This window comes from Pangasianodon hypophthalmus, chromosome 7 (assembly GCF_027358585.1).
Source record: "Pangasianodon hypophthalmus isolate fPanHyp1 chromosome 7, fPanHyp1.pri, whole genome shotgun sequence".
Taxonomy (NCBI): domain Eukaryota; kingdom Metazoa; phylum Chordata; class Actinopteri; order Siluriformes; family Pangasiidae; genus Pangasianodon; species Pangasianodon hypophthalmus.
Window position 1 is genome coordinate 942337 of NC_069716.1, and position 21506 is coordinate 963842.

A 21506-nucleotide genomic window follows, 5' to 3' on the forward strand; every position below is an offset into this window, starting at 1 on the left:
CACCTGGTAAGATGTCCTTGAGGAGAGTCGGATCGCTTTGGTCAGCCCAGCTACAGTTTTCGGGGAAGTCAAGGGCTTCTTCGAGTGTGTTTCAGGCCTATGCGAACCACACAGAAAGGATGAGAATCCCTAGTTGTGATAAAGCACCGCACGTGGCCGGGCAGGTATGCGACTGGTTATCCCTAGTGGAAGCCGAAGCTGGTTTAGAATGCGCCATGGCAGCAAAACACAGAGCTCAGTCGAACCCGTAGGGTGGGCAGCCGTAGGACAGGGAAAAAGATTGAGAGGAGGAAGGCAGCCTAATAAGTAGTATGAGCATGGGTGGCTTGGAAAGACACAGCTAACCTGGCTTGCAAGATAAACACGTCTGGCAGAGGCTGATCCAAGGCATATGTCCTCCTGCAGACAAAAAGTGCCAATCAGTAATCCAGCGAGATGAGAGCACAAAATAAACCAGAGGTTGCGAGAAGAGAATGTCAACTGAGGAAGAGTACCGCGTGCAGGTTCTTTATGCACTCGGGTAAGGGGCGTGCCTCTACCAGGCACTGGACACACGCTCGTGTCTGTCAAAGCCAGACATAGTGCAATTGGATGCTTCTGCAGAGGTCAGGTACGGATGCCCTTCCCATAAGTGGATCTCGAACACGAGATGATGAAAGAAAACATCACAGTATCATTCAGTCAGTTCTAGGTTAATCTACAACTTTTACCCTTCTAGAGTTTGTCTTTAACCCATTACGTTTATACCGTATACTTTACAGGGTTCTGTAGTTTACTGATAAGGAACTGTTCTAGAGCGGGTTCTTGTGTTTCAGAGTGCGTTATTGTGGATGTCAGGAGTGTGTGGCAGGTGGCAGTGTTGGGTTTATGACTCTGTGACTAACACAGAACACAGAAGAAATGGATTCTGGAAGAGTTCCAGGATTATAAACACAGGAACACACAATTCAGCACACACTTCAGTACAGGTAATGTCATGTAGAACATCTCTGTAACTATAAATGCACTACTAAAAGTAAGGGATAAAAATGAATGAAGTGCACATCAGCTAGTGTACACTTTTAACTTATACTGAATCTGCAATAAGGAGTTTGTGTGTGTGTGTGTGTGTGTGTGTGTGTGTGTGTTGCTTTTTAAGGAGGTGTTACTGAAGATCTGATTATTTTCAAAATGGGAACTGAGAACAAGGTAGGAACTGATTTATTACTGGAGTTGTTTCTTCTACGGCTGCTTAATGTGCCTTATAATATAAATCTTATCGTATCTGAATATAAAATACACTCTTATGATCTAAAATAAACTCCGTGATTGAATATTAAATCAATACACCACTTAAGGACGAGTGTTACACTAATTTTAATCCCCTGTCGGTGATAAAATCTCTGTAACGCACACCCTCGAGTGGCTTATTGCATTTATAAAACAGTAACAAAAAGAACAAAAAAATTTGGCTCTTTAAAACAGAAGATAGTATCACTGCAAATCTTTGGAATCACCTATAACGGCTCCTCCGCAGGGTTGCAGGCGTTTAGTCTCCGTGATGGTGTGAGTTCTACAGAAAATTGCTGCCTCCCTGATGTCCGAGTGATTTACGTGTAAACCTAATGACACTCAGCAGTGCCACTCTGTGTGTATGTGTGTGTTTATGTGCTATTTTAGGTGATCAGGTGTAAAGCGGCTGTGGCTTGGGAACCTGGGAAGCCTCTCTCTGTTGAAGAAGTAGAAGTTGCTCCACCTAAAGACCATGAAGTGAGAATTAAGGTGCGTATTTCTCCTCAGGACTAACAGGAGTTTGTTCCTTCGGTTCTTCTATAAAATCTTGCTTGCAGCCTTGGCTTTTGGACACAACCACTGATTAAAACTTTGTGTGTGTGTGTGTGTGTGTGTGTATTTGTGTGTGTGGTGTTGCAGATAGCAGCGAGCGGAGTGTGTCACACAGACTTGACGTATCTGTATGATTATGAGAAAGGAGTGGAGCCTCAGCCGTTTCCCCTCATTCTGGGTCACGAGGGTGCTGGTGTGGTGGAGAGTGTCGGCCCGGGGGTGACCGCTGTGCAGCCTGGTACACTAAACACACACACACACACTTGCTTGTCATCCATTGTAATCTGATGTCCTTTGTCCTGTAATGGTGGGTTCTGAGACGGCTCAACAGTCTAATCCTGGAACCCCAGGTTGTGTTACAGGTGGGGTATTTATAAGTGGTAGTGGTGGTAGCAGCATACTCCTGTGTGTTCTTCCTCAGTTGTTTATGGTATCTCCTACCAGTTCTGTCCTCTTCTTCCAGTGTTCAAGTCCCTCGGTCATCCCCAGGCCAACACTCTCCTGTCAATAAGGTTGAGCTGCTCCCATGTGTTATGGTCAGCAGATACCCCCTATAGGTTATCAGGTCTTATGTAGCACCTCTTTGGTGAAAGCTCCACCTGGTCTTTATACCTTTTTTTCTGTCTACCAGCTGAGCCTTGGCCACAGTGTACCTGACTGTAGACCACTCTGTGGGGCAGGTGGTTCTGGGGTGCTGATAACGTGACCTACCCAGTGTAGTTGTTTTTGTGTGACCATGGCCTCAATACTTCTACACCAGTGTAGATTATGACAGTCTATTTAGTTCTTCTTTTTCTTCTTCTTCTCCTTCCCTCCAGGTGATAAGGTGATCCCTGTCCTTCTGCCTCACTGTGCTAAGTGTGAGTTCTGTCTGAGCTCAAAGACGAACGTCTGCACAAAGACCTGGTGAGGACGTTGTTGTTGAGGTTTTTTTTATCCAATTACAGCCCCTGATCAACATGACCAAACATTATTGACTCTATATTTACTACTGTAACATAATACTTTTCTGAACTTATTATATAACACTTACATATTTTGAATCTCTAAATATTTTTGAAGCTCAAAATCTATATCTGTATTTCTGTAAAGCTGTGCTGTGACTATTAGTAAGAGCACTATATAAGGAAAATTGAATGTAACTGAACATATAATATCAGGATTGAGTAGTGTGTTATATTTCTCCTCATTGCACTCATGTTCAGTTTGCTCACTGGAGGTTTAAATAGTGACCCTGGCAAACAGGTTACTCAGCTGATAATAGTGACTTTTTATCTACAGACCTTTTGTCTGTCTCTCTCAGGGGGAAGCTTCAGAAGGGTGTGCTAGCTGATGGTATGAATCGTATCACCTGTAAGGGGCAGCAGGTGTATCAGTTTGTTGGTGTGAGCACTTTCTGTGAATACACGGTTGTTCCTGATTACAACGTCGCCAAGATTCACCGAGATGCACCTTTGGATAAAGTCTGTCTCCTCGGCTGTGGAGTGGCTACGGGATACGGAGCAGCACTAAACGCGGCCAAAGTGTGTGTTTGTATGTTTGTGTATGTGTGTGTTCATTCCAGGAACTTTTAATGAGTAACTCGAACATGCAATAAAATAGTTTATCTTAGGAAATTATACTACTGATTAATCTGCCCACCTGTCTCATGGATGACTTTAATATCCTGAGTCATGGTGAGACACTTTAAATTTTTATGAACTCTCAGTGCTCTACTGACACACACTGCTGTACTTTTTTTTATAAACACCATGACATGGAGACTTTCAGACTTTTAATTTTAATCCTCCACTGCTCTGTAAAGCAAGGTGTCCCTTAGGGATCAATCAAAGGCTGTGTTTTATTTATTATTCATATAGTTGAATTTACAAGTGGGCCAGCTCTATCCACAAGCCCATGGCTGGACAGCTCTTTCCCTGAGACCATGGTCTGCCAGCTCTACCCATGAGTCCGTGTTCGGCTAGCACTATCCATGAGCCCGTGGTCGGCTAGCTCTATCCATGAGTCCGTGGTCTGCTAGCTCTGTCCACGAGCCCATGGTTGGCCAGCTTTTCCACGAGCCTTTATTCAGACAGCTTTATCCATGAGCTCATGAGCAGACAGCTCTATCCATGAGCTCGTGGTCAGACAGCTCTATCCATGAGCCTGTGGTTGACAGTTCTAAAACACCAGCCATTCTCATGCTGTTAGTTAGCCTTGTCTTCCAGCTTGAAGCTGTGAGGTAGTGAGCACCCCATGTGGCTCCCACCTGAAAGTCAGTATTTACCCCTAACCGATCCTAACCTAACCACTTTTCTTCTTAACATCTACTTCTCCCTCTTTTTCTTCAATTCCTCCTGCTTCTTCTTCCTCTTCTTTTCCTTTTCATTCCAATTTCCATCTTCACCATCTTCTCCTTTTTCTTCTTCTTTCACTTTCTTCATGTTCTTTTTCTTTTCCTTCTTCTTCTTGTCCTTGGTTAGGATAAGTCACAGGGTGAAAATAAATATAAGGGTGGGTGTGGCCTGAATGATGTCACTTCCTCGTGCAAATATAATTGCATGCTTGTGAATTGGAAAGGCAGTGTATATACACAGCATCACTGCACTGTATACATTAATTCAAATTCTGACATATTTTTTGTGGATGAATTTATCTTATTTTCTGAACCCTGTGGTTGTACCTCCTCGTCTCTGCAGGTGGAGCGTGGTTCAGTCTGTGCCGTGTTCGGTTTGGGAGCCATCGGTCTTGCCGCTGTGATGGGCTGTAAAGCTGCCGGTGCCTCCAGGATCATCGGCGTCGACATCAACGCAGAGAAACGAGAAATTGCCAAGAAGTTTGGTGTCTCTGAGTTTGTGAACCCTAACGATCACAGCAAACCCATTCAGGAGGTGCTGGTGGAGATGACGAGTGGAGGAGTGGACTACAGCTTCGAGTGTGTGGGGAACGTCTCGCTTATGGTGGGTTTGAGTTTGAGTCAGGAAATATCAGCTTCCGTGTGACTGCTCTGCAGTGACAACTTCTTCTTCTGAAGGCAGAGATTGCACATTAGACGTGATTCAGATGATAATAAACTTCACGTTTGATTTGATTGATGCTCTTTTATGAAACTGTTTATGTGTAAATGGTGTCACTAAGACAACCGAGAGTGTGCTGATTCAGACTCAGATGAAAGAATGTGTTTTGTCTCCACTAGAGGGCAGCGTTTGAGAGCTGCAATGCTGCCTGGGGAACCTGTGTGATTGTGGGATGGACTGAAAAAAACCTAATGTCGGTGTTGCCTAAGGACCTCTTGCTGGGACGAACACTTAAAGGATGCTTCTTGGGTGGTAAGAGACGAGAAATTTATCACGTAGCTAATTGTAGCTACATAATGTCTATTAATATTAATTTCTGCTTTAAATAATCTGAACAAATAATCCACCACAAAAACGAAAGAAAAGGCTGAAAGTATTTTTAGAATGAAAACAGTTCTAAATAAATTTAGACAAATTTATCCAAATTGGTTGTTTGTGTGTGTGTGTGTGTTGTACTGAACAGGATGGAAGAGTGTGTGTAGTTTACCCAAACTGGTGGAGGACTACATGAGTGGCCGAATTTTGCTGGATGAGTTTGTGACACACACACTCACTCTGGAGGAGACTAACCACGCCTTCGAACTGATGACCAGTGGGAAAAGGTCTGTGAGTCACATGACCATAATACGACTAATAGAACTGTGTTAGTTTATTCATTAGGATTAAATAAACTTCCTGCAGATTCCCTCCGATTAGCTCGTGTTCCTTTTCTCTATCTTTCTATCTTTTTTCAGTCACCTACTAGTATTCTTTCTAAATATATAGAGTTATATTTACATCCCTTTACATCTTACTTTCTTTCAGTTCAGTTTGACTGAATGACTGACTGAAGCTGATTAAATCGGATTAAACAGGTGTTCTAATTAAAATAAGGACAAAATGAAGACACACTTTACAAAATAACGAACGCTGAATATAAAGTCACTTATCCCACTTTTCATTTATTGCTTTTTCTTTCTTTCTCAGTGTCCGATCGGTGATAAAAATGTGAGATGTGTGCATCCAATCTCAGTTCTTTACCCATGACAACATCATCAGTCACTTTGATGACACCATCAATCTCCATGGCAACAGTCTCACTCTTCAGTGGGCCTCAGAGCTGCTGGATCTTCTGTAAAGTTTAAAGGAAAACACAGTGATGTAGACGGAAACTTGGGACAGAAGACATGTCTGTGTGTTTGTCGTTCATGTGTTAATGCTGTGATTGTATATATCAATATAAAAATAAAATTGAGATGTAGTACAGATGTTGGAGAACATTTCATTGGTCCTGCCATTACATGATTTGAAGCAGTGTTTATTCAGATATACTGATGACAATTTATACTGCATTGCTCCCCCCTAACACTTGAGCCACTTCCTGGAACATTGTAGCAACCTAGCAACAGCCTAGGAGCCAATTGACATATCAAACTCCATAATTAAATACATGTTTTAACCTTTTAGCCTTTTAACTGTTCAACTTTTTAAGATTTTAAATTCTATAACCGTGAAACAATAGGTTATTGTCCATAACCCTGGTTCTCTGAAACATAGAGTGGCGAGATCGACCTTTGGGAAAGTCATCCATACCTGACCTCTGCAGAAGCATCCAATTGCACCAAGTCTGGCTTTGAGAGACAGGATCGCATGTCCATTGCCAGGCAGTGGCACGCCCCTTACCTGAGTGCACAAAGGACCTACACGCAGTACTCTTCCTCAGTGAGCATATTTGCTTGTCCTGATGAAAGTGAGACAAGCTTGGTGGATCTCTCCACTCGATGTTTCAGAGAACTGGGGTTAAGGACAGTAATCTATTGTCACCTCTTTCATAATCTTGTGTTCGAGATCCACCTATGGGAGAAATGGACAACTCCCCTGTTGCCCAAAACACTCACAGTGAGGCCCTGTAAGACAGGGGATGGTCACCTAGTTAGGTGGTACTTGACGCATCCCATAGTAACATGCCTGGTGACACCATGCACAGAGGTGATAGTGGTATGCAGGAGGAAACATGAAGGACAGGTAGTGGCATACATATGCAAACAAGCCTGGCGATGCCCACACAGAAGTGAAGGTGGCATCCATGCGAGAACATAAAAGTAATGCTGGTGACATGAATAAGCAGAGCCTGACAGCCAAAGCTTAAAGGGCAGTTAGAGGGCTTAATGGAGGGAGGCTACAAGAGCCTACTCCTAGGACAGAATGAGCTACCGGGGTCCTAGTGACATTAAGCAGGTAGTATCTGACAAATGTATGGGGAGAAGCCCAGCTTGCAGCGGAACAGGTATCCTGTAATGAAACCCACCTAAACAGAGCCCAAGAGGCAGTCATGCCCCTAGTAGAGTGTGCTCTAAGGCCCCCAGGAGGCTGCACTCCCTTCGATTCATATGCCAAAGTTATAGCTTCCACAAGCCAATGAGAGAGGCATTGTTTAGAAATGGGATTCCCCGTTGGCGGGGTGGCCTAGGAAATGAAGAGCTGGTCACTCCTCCTGAAAGGACTGGTCCAATCCAAGTAGGCCCGAAGGGCACGCACAGGACACAGAGCGTTCAACCTCTGATCCTCTAGATAGGAGAAGGGAGGCAAAAAGCTCAATCACCTCGCGAGTGAATGCTGGGGAGCATTTAGCCATAAAGGCCTGGTTGGGCATGTGAAAAACCTTATCTCCACTGTGAGAGAATTTAGTGCACGAGGGATGAACAGAGAATGCGTGTAAGTCACTGACATGTTTGGCTGAAGCCAGGGCCAGGAGCAAAGCTGTCTTAAAGGACAGAAACTTTGGGGAAATGTCTCTGAGGGGCTCAAAAGGCTGTTGAGACAGAGCCTCCAGCACCATGGAGAAGTCCCCATCTGGAACAGCTCTTCTAGTGACTGTAAGGGAATGGTGAGCGCCCTTCATGTACCTGCGAATGAGGGGGTGCTGTCTCACCATTGTGCCGTTGAGCACAACATGGCATGCAGCAATAGCTGCTAAGTAGACCTTAATAGTGGAAAAGGATTTACCACCGTCCATAAGGTCTTGCAAAAAGCATAAAATATCCGAAACTGAACACTGATATGATATCAGCCAGCACCCATCACACCACTCCTGGAACACATGCCACTTACTGTCATATAGGGAGCTTGTGGAAGAGGCCCTAGCACTCTGTATGGTGGTGGCCACATGTAGAGGAAGCCCCATTATGTTCAGTTTTGCCCTCTCATGGGCCAAGCCCAGAGGGCCACCTTGTCTGGATGAGAGTGATAGATTTTCCCGTTTGCCTGAGACAGGAGGTCTGTGCATAATACGAGGGGCCACGGCTGGGCATACAAAAGAGGAATTATCTCTCCCAGCCACACTGCTAGGCAAAATGGGAGGGAATGCGTAGAGCAGCACGTTGGGCCACGGATGGACAAATGCATCCACACTGAGGGGTGTGTCCCCATCCCTTAGTAAGAAGAACATAGGACAATGAGCGTTTCACATGAGGTAACGAGATCTATAGTTGCCTGACCGAATCTCTCCCACAGCAATCCCACTACTTGAGGTTAGAGGCACCAGTCTCCGTAGAGTTGGTTCCCCCTCAACAAGAGGTCTGCGCCCCTGTTCGAAATGCCTGGGACATGTGTCACACGTAATGGCAGAAAGTGCCGTCTGCTCCACACTAAAAGCCTGTGAGCTAGAGCATGAAGCGCATGGAGTGCATCCCTACTTGGCAATTGACGTTTGCTACAGCCATGATATTTTCACAGTGTACCAGCACATGATGGCCATGGTGGCGGGGCAGGAAATGTTTCAGAGTCTTCCAAACTGTAATGACCTCCAAATAATTTATGTGGGCTGAGCGAAGCTCATTTACCCACAAGCCATTCATGTTCTGCCCTCCTGGATGGCTCCCCACTCTGTTGAGGATGCAACTGTTGTTAGCACTTTTCGCAACACACCCACCCTGAGGGGGGTGCCATGAACCTAAAACTCCAAGTGGTGCAGGGCTGCTGAGCATGAGTGCGTCACCCTGACGGAGTGGCAGAGATATTGTACCCTTGCCCCCTCCTTGAACTGTGAGAGGCAATTCATTATGCGCTCTTGCGATAGGCATGCACGCATAGTTATTGAATTCAGCTCCAGACCCAGGAATATGACATTCTGAGCAGGAGTGAAACTGCTTTTGCTCTATTCACTCTGAAGCCGAGCGAATTGATGTGCGCAAGCAGGCCATCTTGGGTGGGGATAAGGTGTCTGGCGATAGAGGGCACAATGGTGGGCGGGGGGGGGGTCACCTGTGCAGAGAGTGGCCATGTCCTTATCTCCCCATCAAAGTTTCCTGTCATGAACATCCCTCTCTTGGTCAGTGGCACTATGTAGAGCCTACCACACAAAATTCGAAGAGGAAGGACTGAGGTAAGGCAGTGGGAGTGAAGGTCTACATCATCCTCATTCCAGAGCCGGATGGCTCATTAATGAAGGAGGGTTCACCTGGTAAGATGTCCTTGAGGAGAGTCGGATCGCTTTGGTCAGCCCAGCTACAGTTTTCGGGGAAGTCAAGGGCTTCTTCGAGTGTGTTTCAGGCCTATGCGAACCACACAGAAAGGATGAGAATCCCTAGTTGTGATAAAGCACCGCACGTGGCCGGGCAGGTATGCGACTGGTTATCCCTAGTGGAAGCCGAAGCTGGTTTAGAATGCGCCATGGCAGCAAAACACAGAGCTCAGTCGAACCCGTAGGGTGGGCAGCCGTAGGACAGGGAAAAAGATTGAGAGGAGGAAGGCAGCCTAATAAGTAGTATGAGCATGGGTGGCTTGGAAAGACACAGCTAACCTGGCTTGCAAGATAAACACGTCTGGCAGAGGCTGATCCAAGGCATATGTCCTCCTGCAGACAAAAAGTGCCAATCAGTAATCCAGCGAGATGAGAGCACAAAATAAACCAGAGGTTGCGAGAAGAGAATGTCAACTGAGGAAGAGTACCGCGTGCAGGTTCTTTATGCACTCGGGTAAGGGGCGTGCCTCTACCAGGCACTGGACACACGCTCGTGTCTGTCAAAGCCAGACATAGTGCAATTGGATGCTTCTGCAGAGGTCAGGTACGGATGCCCTTCCCATAAGTGGATCTCGAACACGAGATGATGAAAGAAAACATCACAGTATCATTCAGTCAGTTCTAGGTTAATCTACAACTTTTACCCTTCTAGAGTTTGTCTTTAACCCATTACGTTTATACCGTATACTTTACAGGGTTCTGTAGTTTACTGATAAGGAACTGTTCTAGAGCGGGTTCTTGTGTTTCAGAGTGCGTTATTGTGGATGTCAGGAGTGTGTGGCAGGTGGCAGTGTTGGGTTTATGACTCTGTGACTAACACAGAACACGGAAGAAATGGATTCTGGAAGAGTTCCAGGATTATAAACACAGGAACACACAATTCAGCACACACTTCAGTACAGGTAATGTCATGTAGAACATCTCTGTAACTATAAATGCACTACTAAAAGTAAGGGATAAAAATGAATGAAGTGCACATCAGCTAGTGTACACTTTTAACTTATACTGAATCTGCAATAAGGAGTTGTGTGTGTGTGTGTGTGTTGCTTTTTAAGGAGGTGTTACTGAAGATCTGATTATTTTCAAAATGGGAACTGAGAACAAGGTAGGAACTGATTTATTACTGGAGTTGTTTCTTCTACGGCTGCTTAATGTGCCTTATAATATAAATCTTATCGTATCTGAATATAAAATACACTCTTATGATCTAAAATAAACTCCGTGATTGAATATTAAATCAATACACCACTTAAGGACGAGTGTTACACTAATTTTAATCCCCTGTCGGTGATAAAATCTCTGTAATGCACACCCTCGAGTGGCTTATTGCATTTATAAAACAGTAACAAAAAGAACAAAAAAATTTGGCTCTTTAAAACAGAAGATAGTATCACTGCAAATCTTTGGAATCACCTATAACGGCTCCTCCGCAGGGTTGCAGGCGTTTAGTCTCCGTGATGGTGTGAGTTCTACAGAAAATTGCTGCCTCCCTGATGTCCGAGTGATTTACGTGTAAACCTAATGACACTCAGCAGTGCCACTCTGTGTGTATGTGTGTGTTTATGTGCTATTTTAGGTGATCAGGTGTAAAGCGGCTGTGGCTTGGGAACCTGGGAAGCCTCTCTCTGTTGAAGAAGTAGAAGTTGCTCCACCTAAAGACCATGAAGTGAGAATTAAGGTGCGTATTTCTCCTCAGGACTAACAGGAGTTTGTTCCTTCGGTTCTTCTATAAAATCTTGCTTGCAGCCTTGGCTTTTGGACACAACCACTGATTAAAACTTTGTGTGTGTGTGTGTGTGTATTTGTGTGTGTGGTGTTGCAGATAGCAGCGAGCGGAGTGTGTCACACAGACTTGACGTATCTGTATGATTATGAGAAAGGAGTGGAGCCTCAGCCGTTTCCCCTCATTCTGGGTCACGAGGGTGCTGGTGTGGTGGAGAGTGTCGGCCCGGGGGTGACCGCTGTGCAGCCTGGTACACTAAACACACACACACACACTTGCTTGTCATCCATTGTAATCTGATGTCCTTTGTCCTGTAATGGTGGGTTCTGAGACGGCTCAACAGTCTAATCCTGGAACCCCAGGTTGTGTTACAGGTGGGGTATTTATAAGTGGTAGTGGTGGTAGCAGCATACTCCTGTGTGTTCTTCCTCAGTTGTTTATGGTATCTCCTACCAGTTCTGTCCTCTTCTTCCAGTGTTCAAGTCCCTCGGTCATCCCCAGGCCAACACTCTCCTGTCAATAAGGTTGAGCTGCTCCCATGTGTTATGGTCAGCAGATACCCCCTATAGGTTATCAGGTCTTATGTAGCACCTCTTTGGTGAAAGCTCCACCTGGTCTTTATACCTTTTTTTCTGTCTACCAGCTGAGCCTTGGCCACAGTGTACCTGACTGTAGACCACTCTGTGGGGCAGGTGGTTCTGGGGTGCTGATAACGTGACCTACCCAGTGTAGTTGTTTTTGTGTGACCATGGCCTCAATACTTCTACACCAGTGTAGATTATGACAGTCTATTTAGTTCTTCTTTTTCTTCTTCTTCTCCTTCCCTCCAGGTGATAAGGTGATCCCTGTCCTTCTGCCTCACTGTGCTAAGTGTGAGTTCTGTCTGAGCTCAAAGACGAACGTCTGCACAAAGACCTGGTGAGGACGTTGTTGTTGAGGTTTTTTTTTTTATCCAATTACAGCCCCTGATCAACATGACCAAACATTATTGACTCTATATTTACTACTGTAACATAATACTTTTCTGAACTTATTATATAACACTTACATATTTTGAATCTCTAAATATTTTTGAAGCTCAAAATCTATATTTCTGTAAAGCTGTGCTGTGACTATTAGTAAGAGCACTATATAAGGAAAATTGAATATAAATGAACGTATAATATCAGGATTGAGTAGTGTGTTATATTTCTCCTCATTGCACTCATGTTCAGTTTGCTCACTGGAGGTTTAAATAGTGACCCTGGCAAACAGGTTACTCAGCTGATAATAGTGACTTTTTATCTACAGACCTTTTGTCTGTCTCTCTCAGGGGGAAGCTTCAGAAGGGTGTGCTAGCTGATGGTATGAATCGTATCACCTGTAAGGGGCAGCAGGTGTATCAGTTTGTTGGTGTGAGCACTTTCTGTGAATACACGGTTGTTCCTGATTACAACGTCGCCAAGATTCACCGAGATGCACCTCTGGATAAAGTCTGTCTCCTCGGCTGTGGAGTGGCTACGGGATACGGAGCAGCACTAAACGCGGCCAAAGTGTGTGTTTGTATGTTTGTGTATGTGTGTGTTCATTCCAGGAACTTTTAATGAGTAACTCGAACATGCAATAAAATAGTTTATCTTAGGAAATTATACTACTGATTAATCTGCCCACCTGTCTCATGGATGACTTTAATATCCTGAGTCATGGTGAGACACTTTAAATTTTTATGAACTCTCAGTGCTCTACTGACACACACTGCTGTACTTTTTTTTATAAACACCATGACATGGAGACTTTCAGACTTTTAATTTTAATCCTCCACTGCTCTGTAAAGCAAGGTGTCCCTTAGGGATCAATCAAAGGCTGTGTTTTATTTATTATTCATATAGTTGAATTTATAAGTGGGCCAGCTCTATCCACAAGCCCATGGCTGGACAGCTCTTTCCCTGAGACCATGGTCTGCCAGCTCTACCCATGAGTCCGTGTTCGGCTAGCACTACCCATGAGTCCGTGTTCGGCTAGCACTATCCATGAGTCCGTGGTCTGCTAGCTCTGTCCACGAGCCCATGGTTGGCCAGCTTTTCCACGAGCCTTTATTCAGACAGCTTTATCCATGAGCTCGTGGTCAGACAGCTCTATCCAAGAGCCTGTGGTCAGACAGCTCTATCCAAGAGCCTGTGGTTGACAGTTCTAAAACACCAGCCATTCTCATGCTGTTAGTTAGCCTTGTCTTCCAGCTTGAAGCTGTGAGGTAGTGAGCACCCCATGTGGCTCCCACCTGAAAGTCAGTATTTACCCCTAACCGATCCTAACCTAACCACTTTTCTTCTTAACATCTACTTCTCCCTCTTTTTCTTCATTTCCTCCTGCTTCTTCTTCCTCTTCTTTTCCTTTTCATTCCAATTTCCATCTTCACCATCTTCTCCTTTTTCTTTTTCTTTCACTTTCTTCATGTTCTTTTTCTTTTCCTTCTTCTTCTTGTCCTTGGTTAGGATAAGTCACAGGGTGAAAATAAATATAAGGGTGGGTGTGGCCTGAATGATGTCACTTCCTCGTGCAAATATAATTGCATGCTTGTGAATTGGAAAGGCAGTGTATATACACAGTATCACTGCACTGTATACATTAATTGAAATTCTCACATAATTTTTGTGGATGAATTTATCTTATTTTCTGAACCCCGTGGTTGTACCTCCTCGTCTCTGCAGGTGGAGCGTGGTTCCGTCTGTGCCGTGTTCGGTTTGGGAGCCATCGGTCTTGCCGCTGTGATGGGCTGTAAAGCTGCCGGTGCCTCCAGGATCATCGGCGTCGACATCAACGCAGAGAAACGAGAAATTGCCAAGAAGTTTGGTGTCTCTGAGTTTGTGAACCCTAACGATCACAGCAAACCCATTCAGGAGGTGCTGGTGGAGATGACGAGTGGAGGAGTGGACTACAGCTTCGAGTGTGTGGGGAACGTCTCGCTTATGGTGGGTTTGAGTTTGAGTCAGGAAATATCAGCTTCCGTGTGACTGCTCTGCAGTGACAACTTCTTCTTCTGAAGGCAGAGATTGCACATTAGACGTGATTCAGATGATAATAAACTTCACGTTTGATTTGATTGATGCTCTTTTATGAAACTGTTTATGTGTAAATGGTGTCACTAAGACAACCTAGAGTGTGCTGATTCAGACTCAGATGAAAGAATGTGTTTTGTCTCCACTAGAGGGCAGCGTTTGAGAGCTGCAATGCTGCCTGGGGAACCTGTGTGATTGTGGGATGGACTGAAAAAAACCTAATGTCGCTGTTGCCTAAGGACCTCTTGCTGGGACGAACACTTAAAGGATGCTTCTTGGGTGGTAAGAGACGAGAAATTTATCACGTAGCTAATTGTAGCAATATAATGTCTATTAATATTAATTTCTGCTTTAAATAATCTGAACAAATAATCCACCACAAAAACGAAAGAAAAGGCTGAAAGTATTTTTAGAATGAAAACAGTTCTAAATAAATTTAGACAAATTTATCCAAATTGGTTGTTTGTGTGTGTGTGTGTGTGTTGTACTGAACAGGATGGAAGAGTGTGTGTAGTTTACCCAAACTGGTGGAGGACTACATGAGTGGCCGAATTTTGCTGGATGAGTTTGTGACACACACACTCACTCTGGAGGAGACTAACCACGCCTTCGAACTGATGACCAGTGGGAAAAGGTCTGTGAGTCACATGACCATAATACGACTAATAGAACTGTGTTAGTTTATTCATTAGGATTAAATAAACTTCCTGCAGATTCCCTCCGATTAGCTCGTGTTCCTTTTCTCTATCTTTCTATCTTTTTTCAGTCACCTACTAGTATTCTTTCTAAATATATAGAGTTATATTTACATCCCTTTACATCTTACTTTCTTTCAGTTCAGTTTGACTGAATGACTGACTGAAGCTGATTAAATCGGATTAAACAGGTGTTCTAATTAAAATAAGGACAAAATGAAGACACACTTTACAAAATAACGAACGCTGAATATAAAGTCACTTATCCCACTTTTCATTTACTGCTTTTTCTTTCTTTCTCAGTGTCCGATCAGTGATAAAAATGTGAGATGTGAGCGTCCAATCTCAGTTCTTTACCCATGACGACATCATCAGTCACCAGGACGACAGCATCAATCTCCATGGCAACAGTCTCACTCTTCAGTGGGCCTCAGAGCTGCTGGAACTTCTGTAAAGTTTAAAGGAAAACACAGTGATGTAGACGGAAACTTGGGACAGAAGACGTGTCTGTGTGTTTGTCGTTCATGTGTTAATGCTGAAATAAAAAAATAAAATAAAACTGAAACTGCAGTCTGAAATTAGAATAAATATCACTGCACTTACAATATTTTGCCCTGTTGTCATTTTAGAAATGCAGACATCTTCAACCTGAAACCTTCAAAAGTTTTTAAAAAGAATCTGAAAATGTAATTACTTTTTAAAAATTATATTCAAGTTTTTTTCTATTTATAATTGTTGACTGTATTTTAATATCTCTTTAATCCTTCTCAAGATTTTAATATTTTATTATTTCTGAAAAGTTTAAACATAAAATTAAACAAAAAATTAAAGATAAAACTTAGAAAAGTGAAAAGAATCATTAAGTCTGATTAACTCCTCGTTTGTAGCTGCAATGTCCATTTTTTTTTTTTACATTTTAATCCTTTAATATCATGCTTGCTAGAACGTTTGGCCAACAAATATCTTCTGAGTTAATTTTGAATTGCAAAAAAAAGAGTATATGTGAATTTATCTAATTTTAATTTGAATTTTTATTATGACATTATTACAAAATTACTCAAATTATTTATCCAGGTCATGTCATTGCTGTGATCAGCATCTAACTTTAATTACCAGCCTGCTTCATAGCCTGCAGACATGGCCGCCACGATCTCCAACTCCAGCACACACACGTTCACGTTCACGTTCCCAGTCACCTGACTGCTAATTACACACACTCAAACGCAGAGTATCGCTCAGTGTATCCTACCTGACGAGCCAAGCGTTGTGGCTTTTGCATTCCGATTTTTGAGTCTTGGATTTTTCCAAGTTTTATCCAAGTTTTGTCAGAAGCCTGTTTTTGACCCTGACTTTGCTTCACCTTTTAAATTTACCTGCCAGTTCTTGCAGTAGCGCTTTTTACCTGCAACTGCTGCCATCTCAGCTACCTGACAATCCTATATGTTGATATTTTTCCATACAGCATTGAGAGATAATCGTGTTTCTTTAAAGTATTTATTTTATTAAAAAAATAAAAAATAAAAATACATAACATTATGTCAGACCAATAAGATAATTTTCTTAAAATTAGATTTCTTAAAATTAAAGTAAAAATGTCTAGATTAAATAATCGTATTTAGGTTAAGTAATTAAGTAATAATCTCATGTATCTGTTAGTAGTACATAATTTATATTTATTTTATGCGATTAAATAGATTAATCTGTGTTTAAAATATTTAATAGCTATCATTTTTTTGCTGTGTGTATTTCTAATACATCACCTGTAACGAGAATGTGAATTTGTCCAGCAGGGGGCAAACTTGCACCACTGTACAACGTTTTTCCGTCCTGCTGACACACACACACACACACACACACACACACACTGTTTTCAAACACCACACGGTTTGGGACACGACCGCAGGACTCCCACACTGCTGTCCAAAACCTTGATCTCGTCTTACAGAGCTCGTCTGGTCAGTCTGCAAAAACAAGATCCTGCTGAGACACACACACACACACACACACACTCGCAGGCCGTGTGAGGTCTGACCTCTGTAATATTATATATGATCTGATGTGGAGGGTTGGAGTAACACGTGTGGCCCGTCAGAGACTCAGAGACTCAGAGACTCAGAGACTGTCCGGAAATTTTTTTATTCGAACTTCAAGTAGATGAAGATCTTTATCTTCATTTTAAATGAAAAAAAAAAAAATCTGCTGGTGTGTTTCACTCATTTTCTCACAACAGTATGTGTGTTTGTGTATGTGTGTTTGTGTATGTCTGTGTGTGTGTGTGTGTGTGTGTGCGTGCAATTCATCAGAGGCTCAGGACTGAGTTACGTCCAAACCCTCCTCATACCCCTCCTCTTTCCCCCGTCTCTCTCTCTTTCTCTTTCTCTCTCTTTCTCTCTGAGGGAAAAGAGACATCAAAAGAGAGACAGACAGATGGAGAGACAGAAAGAAAGAGAGAGAGAGAGAGAACGAGACGAGTTGAGGCAGGTGCTCGCTCGAGTCATTTCTAAATCCTGAGAAAATCTGAAGAAAGATTTGTTCATAGATCACATCAGAGTCAACATTGTGTTATATACGTTTTATATACGTGTGTAATACACCTTATATACATGTTATATAGATGTGTTATATATGTGTCTAATATGTGTTTTATGTGCTATATATTATACTATATATAACTAATACATGTATGTGTTGTATGCATATGTGCATGTTATATAAGGTATAGATGTGTTATATGTTATAATGTGTGTGTTATATATGCAATCAGTTGCTTTTATATGTATATATATATATATATATATATATATATACATATATGTTATATATGTGTTATATACAGTAAAGATGTTTTATGTGTTATAGATACAGCATGTGCTCTGTCTCTATTACATGTTAGATGTGATACATATGTAATTAGTGGTATATGTGTTTTATATATATATAAAACACACATATATATATAGAGTAAGATTGTTTTATGTGTTATATAGGTGTGTTTTCTGTTGTGGCTTATGTGTGTTGTGTTATATCTTTTATGTATGTGTGAGTTAATAGTGTTACTAATGCTATGTTAATAGAGAAAAGCTATTCTAGAGAGGTACAGCTAACCTAGCGAGTGATAAGTAACTAGTAAACTAACCTAGCGAGTGATAAGTAACTAGTAAACTAACCTAGCGAGTGCAGCTACTGTGTTTGCTCTGTAAGCTGGTCAAACAAACTCAAACTAAATAAAGCCGATGCAGCTAAATCCACACACACTCGCTATAAAGTAAGTAAATTAATCTCAAAAAACACAAAATTTGTACATAAACAGTTTCAGAAAAATAACTTCATACATACCGTATCAGAGCTGTTCTTCGCTAATTTTAAGAGACTGTGTGTGGTCCTGGTGAAATTAGCCAGCTAACTTCGGCTAACTGTGAGTGACAAGAAAATAACGAGAGGAAGTCACGACCACACACGTTCCTCGTTTATATAAACTAATATCATACGAAATTAAATGTAATTTCTCCTTTACAACTGGGAACAAAATGTTTACACCAACTTAGTTTTTTTTGGCCAAACTGCAGTATCTCTGTAAATGTATGCTAATACGTTAGCATGACTAAGCGTTTTCTCCCTCAGGTTTGAATGTTAGCTTTGCTAGCTCCTGCGTGTCGGTTTATTCCTCTTTAGTGTTGTGTTCATATCTACTATCAGGTGCTAAATATAAAAGATATTTAAGAACACACCTTAAAGAAGTGCAGCGTAACTCACACAGTGTTAAAAATTAGTCTGTAAAAAAAGAATTATTTTATTTTATTTGAATGTAACGAGTTTTCTCCGTGTCTGTGATTGACAGGTGAATCCACGCTGCATTGTCCGTCTCTAATCAACAATAATGATTTTCTTTCTCGCAGCAACAGATATGAAATCACTTCACACACGCGAACGCGTCCTCGGTCCACACGCAAATATCATCGGGTTGCGAGGCAAACACGCATCGTTCCTGCACGCGCCCGCGGCCTCATAAAGAAAATTGACAAACAGCCAAAATGGCAGCGGAGGTAAACAGAGCGAGTAAATAAAACCTGCAGGAGAAAAAATGTCACAGGGGCCGAGTTGTCTTTCACAATATTTAGATGGGGATCAAAAGATTTCTCCTTCAATTATTATATTTAGTGAGTGCATGTGTGTGTGTGTGTGTGTGTGTGTGTGTGAGAGAGAGAGAGAGAGAGAGAGTGAGAGAGAGAGAGAGACTGCCAGATGGTGACACTGTGGAGCTGCATCACAACTCTTCCTGCGTCCTGGAATTTGAGTCTGCAGTAAAACATCAGTCTGTCTGTCTGAACATCTGTCCATCTCTCTGTGTGTGTGTGTGTGTGTGTGTGTGTCTGTCTGTCTATAGAAGTCGGTTTGTCATTCTGTCAGTTTGTCTTTCTTTCTGGCTATCTATTCATCTGTCTGTCTTTGTGTCTGTCTGTCTATGTCTCTCGTTCTCTCTCTGTCTCTGTCTGTCTCTGTCTATAGCTGTGTGTCTGCCTGTTTCTGTCTTTCTTTCTGTCTGTCTCTCTCTGTCTTTCTGCAAACCTGCCTGTCAGTCAATCTCTCGCTGCCTGTCTGTCTGTCTGTCTGTTGTTCCTGTCTGTATGTCTCTATGCCTGTCTGTCTGTCTGCATTCTCTCTCTCTCTCTTTCTCTCTCTCTCTCTCTCTTTCTCTCTCTCTCTCTCTCAGTCTGTTCTTTGTTCTGTGTGTATCTGTCAGTCTCTCTGTCTGTCTGTCTGTCTGTATCTCTCGTTCTCTCTCTTTGTCTCTGTCTGTCTATGTCTATAGCTGTGTGTCTGCCTGTTTCTGTCTTTCTGCCAACCTGCCTGTCAGTCAATCTCTCTGTCTCTCTGTCTGTCTGTCTCTCTGTCTGCCCTGTTGTCTTTCATCCTGTCTGTCTGTTGTTCCTGTCTGTATGTCTCTATGCCTGTCTGTCTGTCTATCTGCATTCTCTCTCTCTCTCTCTCTCTCTGTCTCTCTCTCTCTCTCTCTGTCAGTCTGTTCTTTGTTCTGTGTGTATGTGTCTATCAATCTGTCTGTCTCTGTCTGTCTTTCAGTATATCTTTCTGTATCTGTCTCTTTTGCTCTCTGTCTATCTGTCTGTCAGTCTGTCTCATTCTCATTAGAAATAAAACTTAATATAATCAACTTTTTATTGTTTTATGAAAAGGCCAATGCTGCCATGATCTAACTGATCTCCCAGCCTGTGTGTGTGTGTGTGTGTGTGTATGAAAGCATGATACCAGAATTGCTGTCAATTGCTGTCAAAGAGAGTGTGTCGCGTTACTGAGAAGTCTGAGAGTCAGACTTCCTGCCTGTCTGTGTGAGTGACACGGCTATTAGGCAGTACATTTCTCTGTGTGTGTGTGTGTGTGTGTGTGTGAGTGTGTGTGAGTGTGTGTGTGTGTGTGTAATGGCAGCAGATGAAAGATGGAGCAGCCGGGAGCTGTGAGTGAGTGAATTTCACTCTGATTCTCACGCTAGTAGATTAAACGTCGTGTGTTTTATTCAGGAATACACGATATGGTTAAGTAAATAAATATCGGCCCCCTTTTAAAAAATGCGCAAAAATGTTTGCTAAAATTTGATGCTTAAAAAAAAGATTATATTCCATAAGAAAATGAAAGTATTTTCTCACAAAAATATATGGTGAAATGTGTGGCAAAATTATTGGTGTGTGTGTGTGCGTGTGTGTGTGTGTGTGTGGGGTCCATCCAAATATGTTTCTAAGTCTAAGTGTTTTTGTAGTAAATTATGCAACTGATAAACTCTTCTATGTGACGGACCTCAAGAGGAAAAAACAGACAAATCTTTTATTTATTTTTTTATTTTATTAACTTGAAGAGAGAGAATGAAGAGAGGCTGGTGAGGGAACGACTGTTTATAGCTGTTATTCACTGACATTAGTTGTAACTGTAAATGGATAAAAAGTATGATGTGTTGTTCTTAATAAATAAAATATTGTAATTTTTAGAAAATTGCTGTAGTGTAAGAGGAATAAAACACTTGGGGACGTGCTGTTAGAGGAAAATAATCAACATTGGAGTGGAAACAGTAACTCTGCTTCATCACACAGTCACATTATTTTTACTGCTTTAATCTTTTCCACTTTGTGCAGATTTTTTTTTGGATTTGATATTTTTATATGTCGCATTACTCACTTTTACTGTAATAATATTATTTATTATTAATTGTTTATTTAACGTGTTTGTTCTTAATGTCATACGTGATGTGTTTTTGGATTTCAGGATCCATTTAAGCAATTCTAACAAAAACGCCATTGTTGAGAAACGCCATCGAGCGTCATTAATTTTGCACGCGGCCATGCAGCGCTTGTGTAAGAGTCGAGGCTTAGCTCGCAATTAAAAATTTCCCCGTCTCTTCTCGGCATTAGTCACGGCTTCTCCTCTGCTTTGATGAGCGTTCCTCCACACTGCTCTCTTTCATGCCGTGTTTGCGCAGCCTGCAAAATAAATATCCCGCCTTCAAAGCTGGAACAAGAATCGGCAAAACCCCTTTAAGCGATCTGAAATCGTCTGGATGCGGTAAAGCTTTTCGGTGACAACGTTAATGAGAGAAACAAGTGTTTGAGTGCCGAGATTCAAAGAAAGAGGTCGAGGAGTTCTGATCGAGCCAAAGCCCGGAGCTGC

At 42.3% G+C, this 21506-nt stretch overlaps 2 protein-coding genes across 4 annotated transcripts; both read left to right on the forward strand.

The window, feature by feature from the left end:
• The first annotated feature begins 895 nt into the window (after nucleotides 1-895).
• On the forward strand, nucleotides 896-6127 carry LOC128318561 (alcohol dehydrogenase class-3-like). Of its 2 annotated transcripts, none has more exons than XM_053235221.1 (10): nucleotides 896-968; nucleotides 1139-1188; nucleotides 1660-1761; nucleotides 1912-2062; nucleotides 2643-2730; nucleotides 3128-3347; nucleotides 4503-4763; nucleotides 5000-5132; nucleotides 5344-5482; nucleotides 5847-6127. In XM_053235221.1, the coding sequence occupies exons 2-10, from the start codon at nucleotides 1171-1173 to the stop codon at nucleotides 5869-5871; spliced, it is 1137 nt and encodes a 378-aa protein (XP_053091196.1). In that variant the 5' UTR covers nucleotides 896-968; nucleotides 1139-1170; the 3' UTR covers nucleotides 5872-6127. The 2 variants fall into 2 exon arrangements, with proteins under 2 accessions (XP_053091196.1, XP_053091195.1); XM_053235220.1 differs by having other exon boundaries at nucleotides 920-1015.
• A 4082-nt stretch (nucleotides 6128-10209) lies between these two features.
• LOC113524432 (alcohol dehydrogenase class-3-like) lies at nucleotides 10210-15439 on the forward strand. Of its 2 annotated transcripts, none has more exons than XM_053235227.1 (10): nucleotides 10210-10283; nucleotides 10437-10486; nucleotides 10958-11059; nucleotides 11204-11354; nucleotides 11935-12022; nucleotides 12417-12636; nucleotides 13792-14052; nucleotides 14289-14421; nucleotides 14635-14773; nucleotides 15138-15439. In XM_053235227.1, exons 2-10 carry the CDS (start codon nucleotides 10469-10471, stop codon nucleotides 15160-15162), a joined length of 1137 nt encoding a protein of 378 aa, XP_053091202.1. In that variant the 5' UTR covers nucleotides 10210-10283; nucleotides 10437-10468; the 3' UTR covers nucleotides 15163-15439. The 2 variants fall into 2 exon arrangements, with proteins under 2 accessions (XP_053091202.1, XP_053091201.1); XM_053235226.1 differs by having other exon boundaries at nucleotides 10236-10330.
• The last annotated feature ends 6067 nt before the right edge of the window (nucleotides 15440-21506 follow it).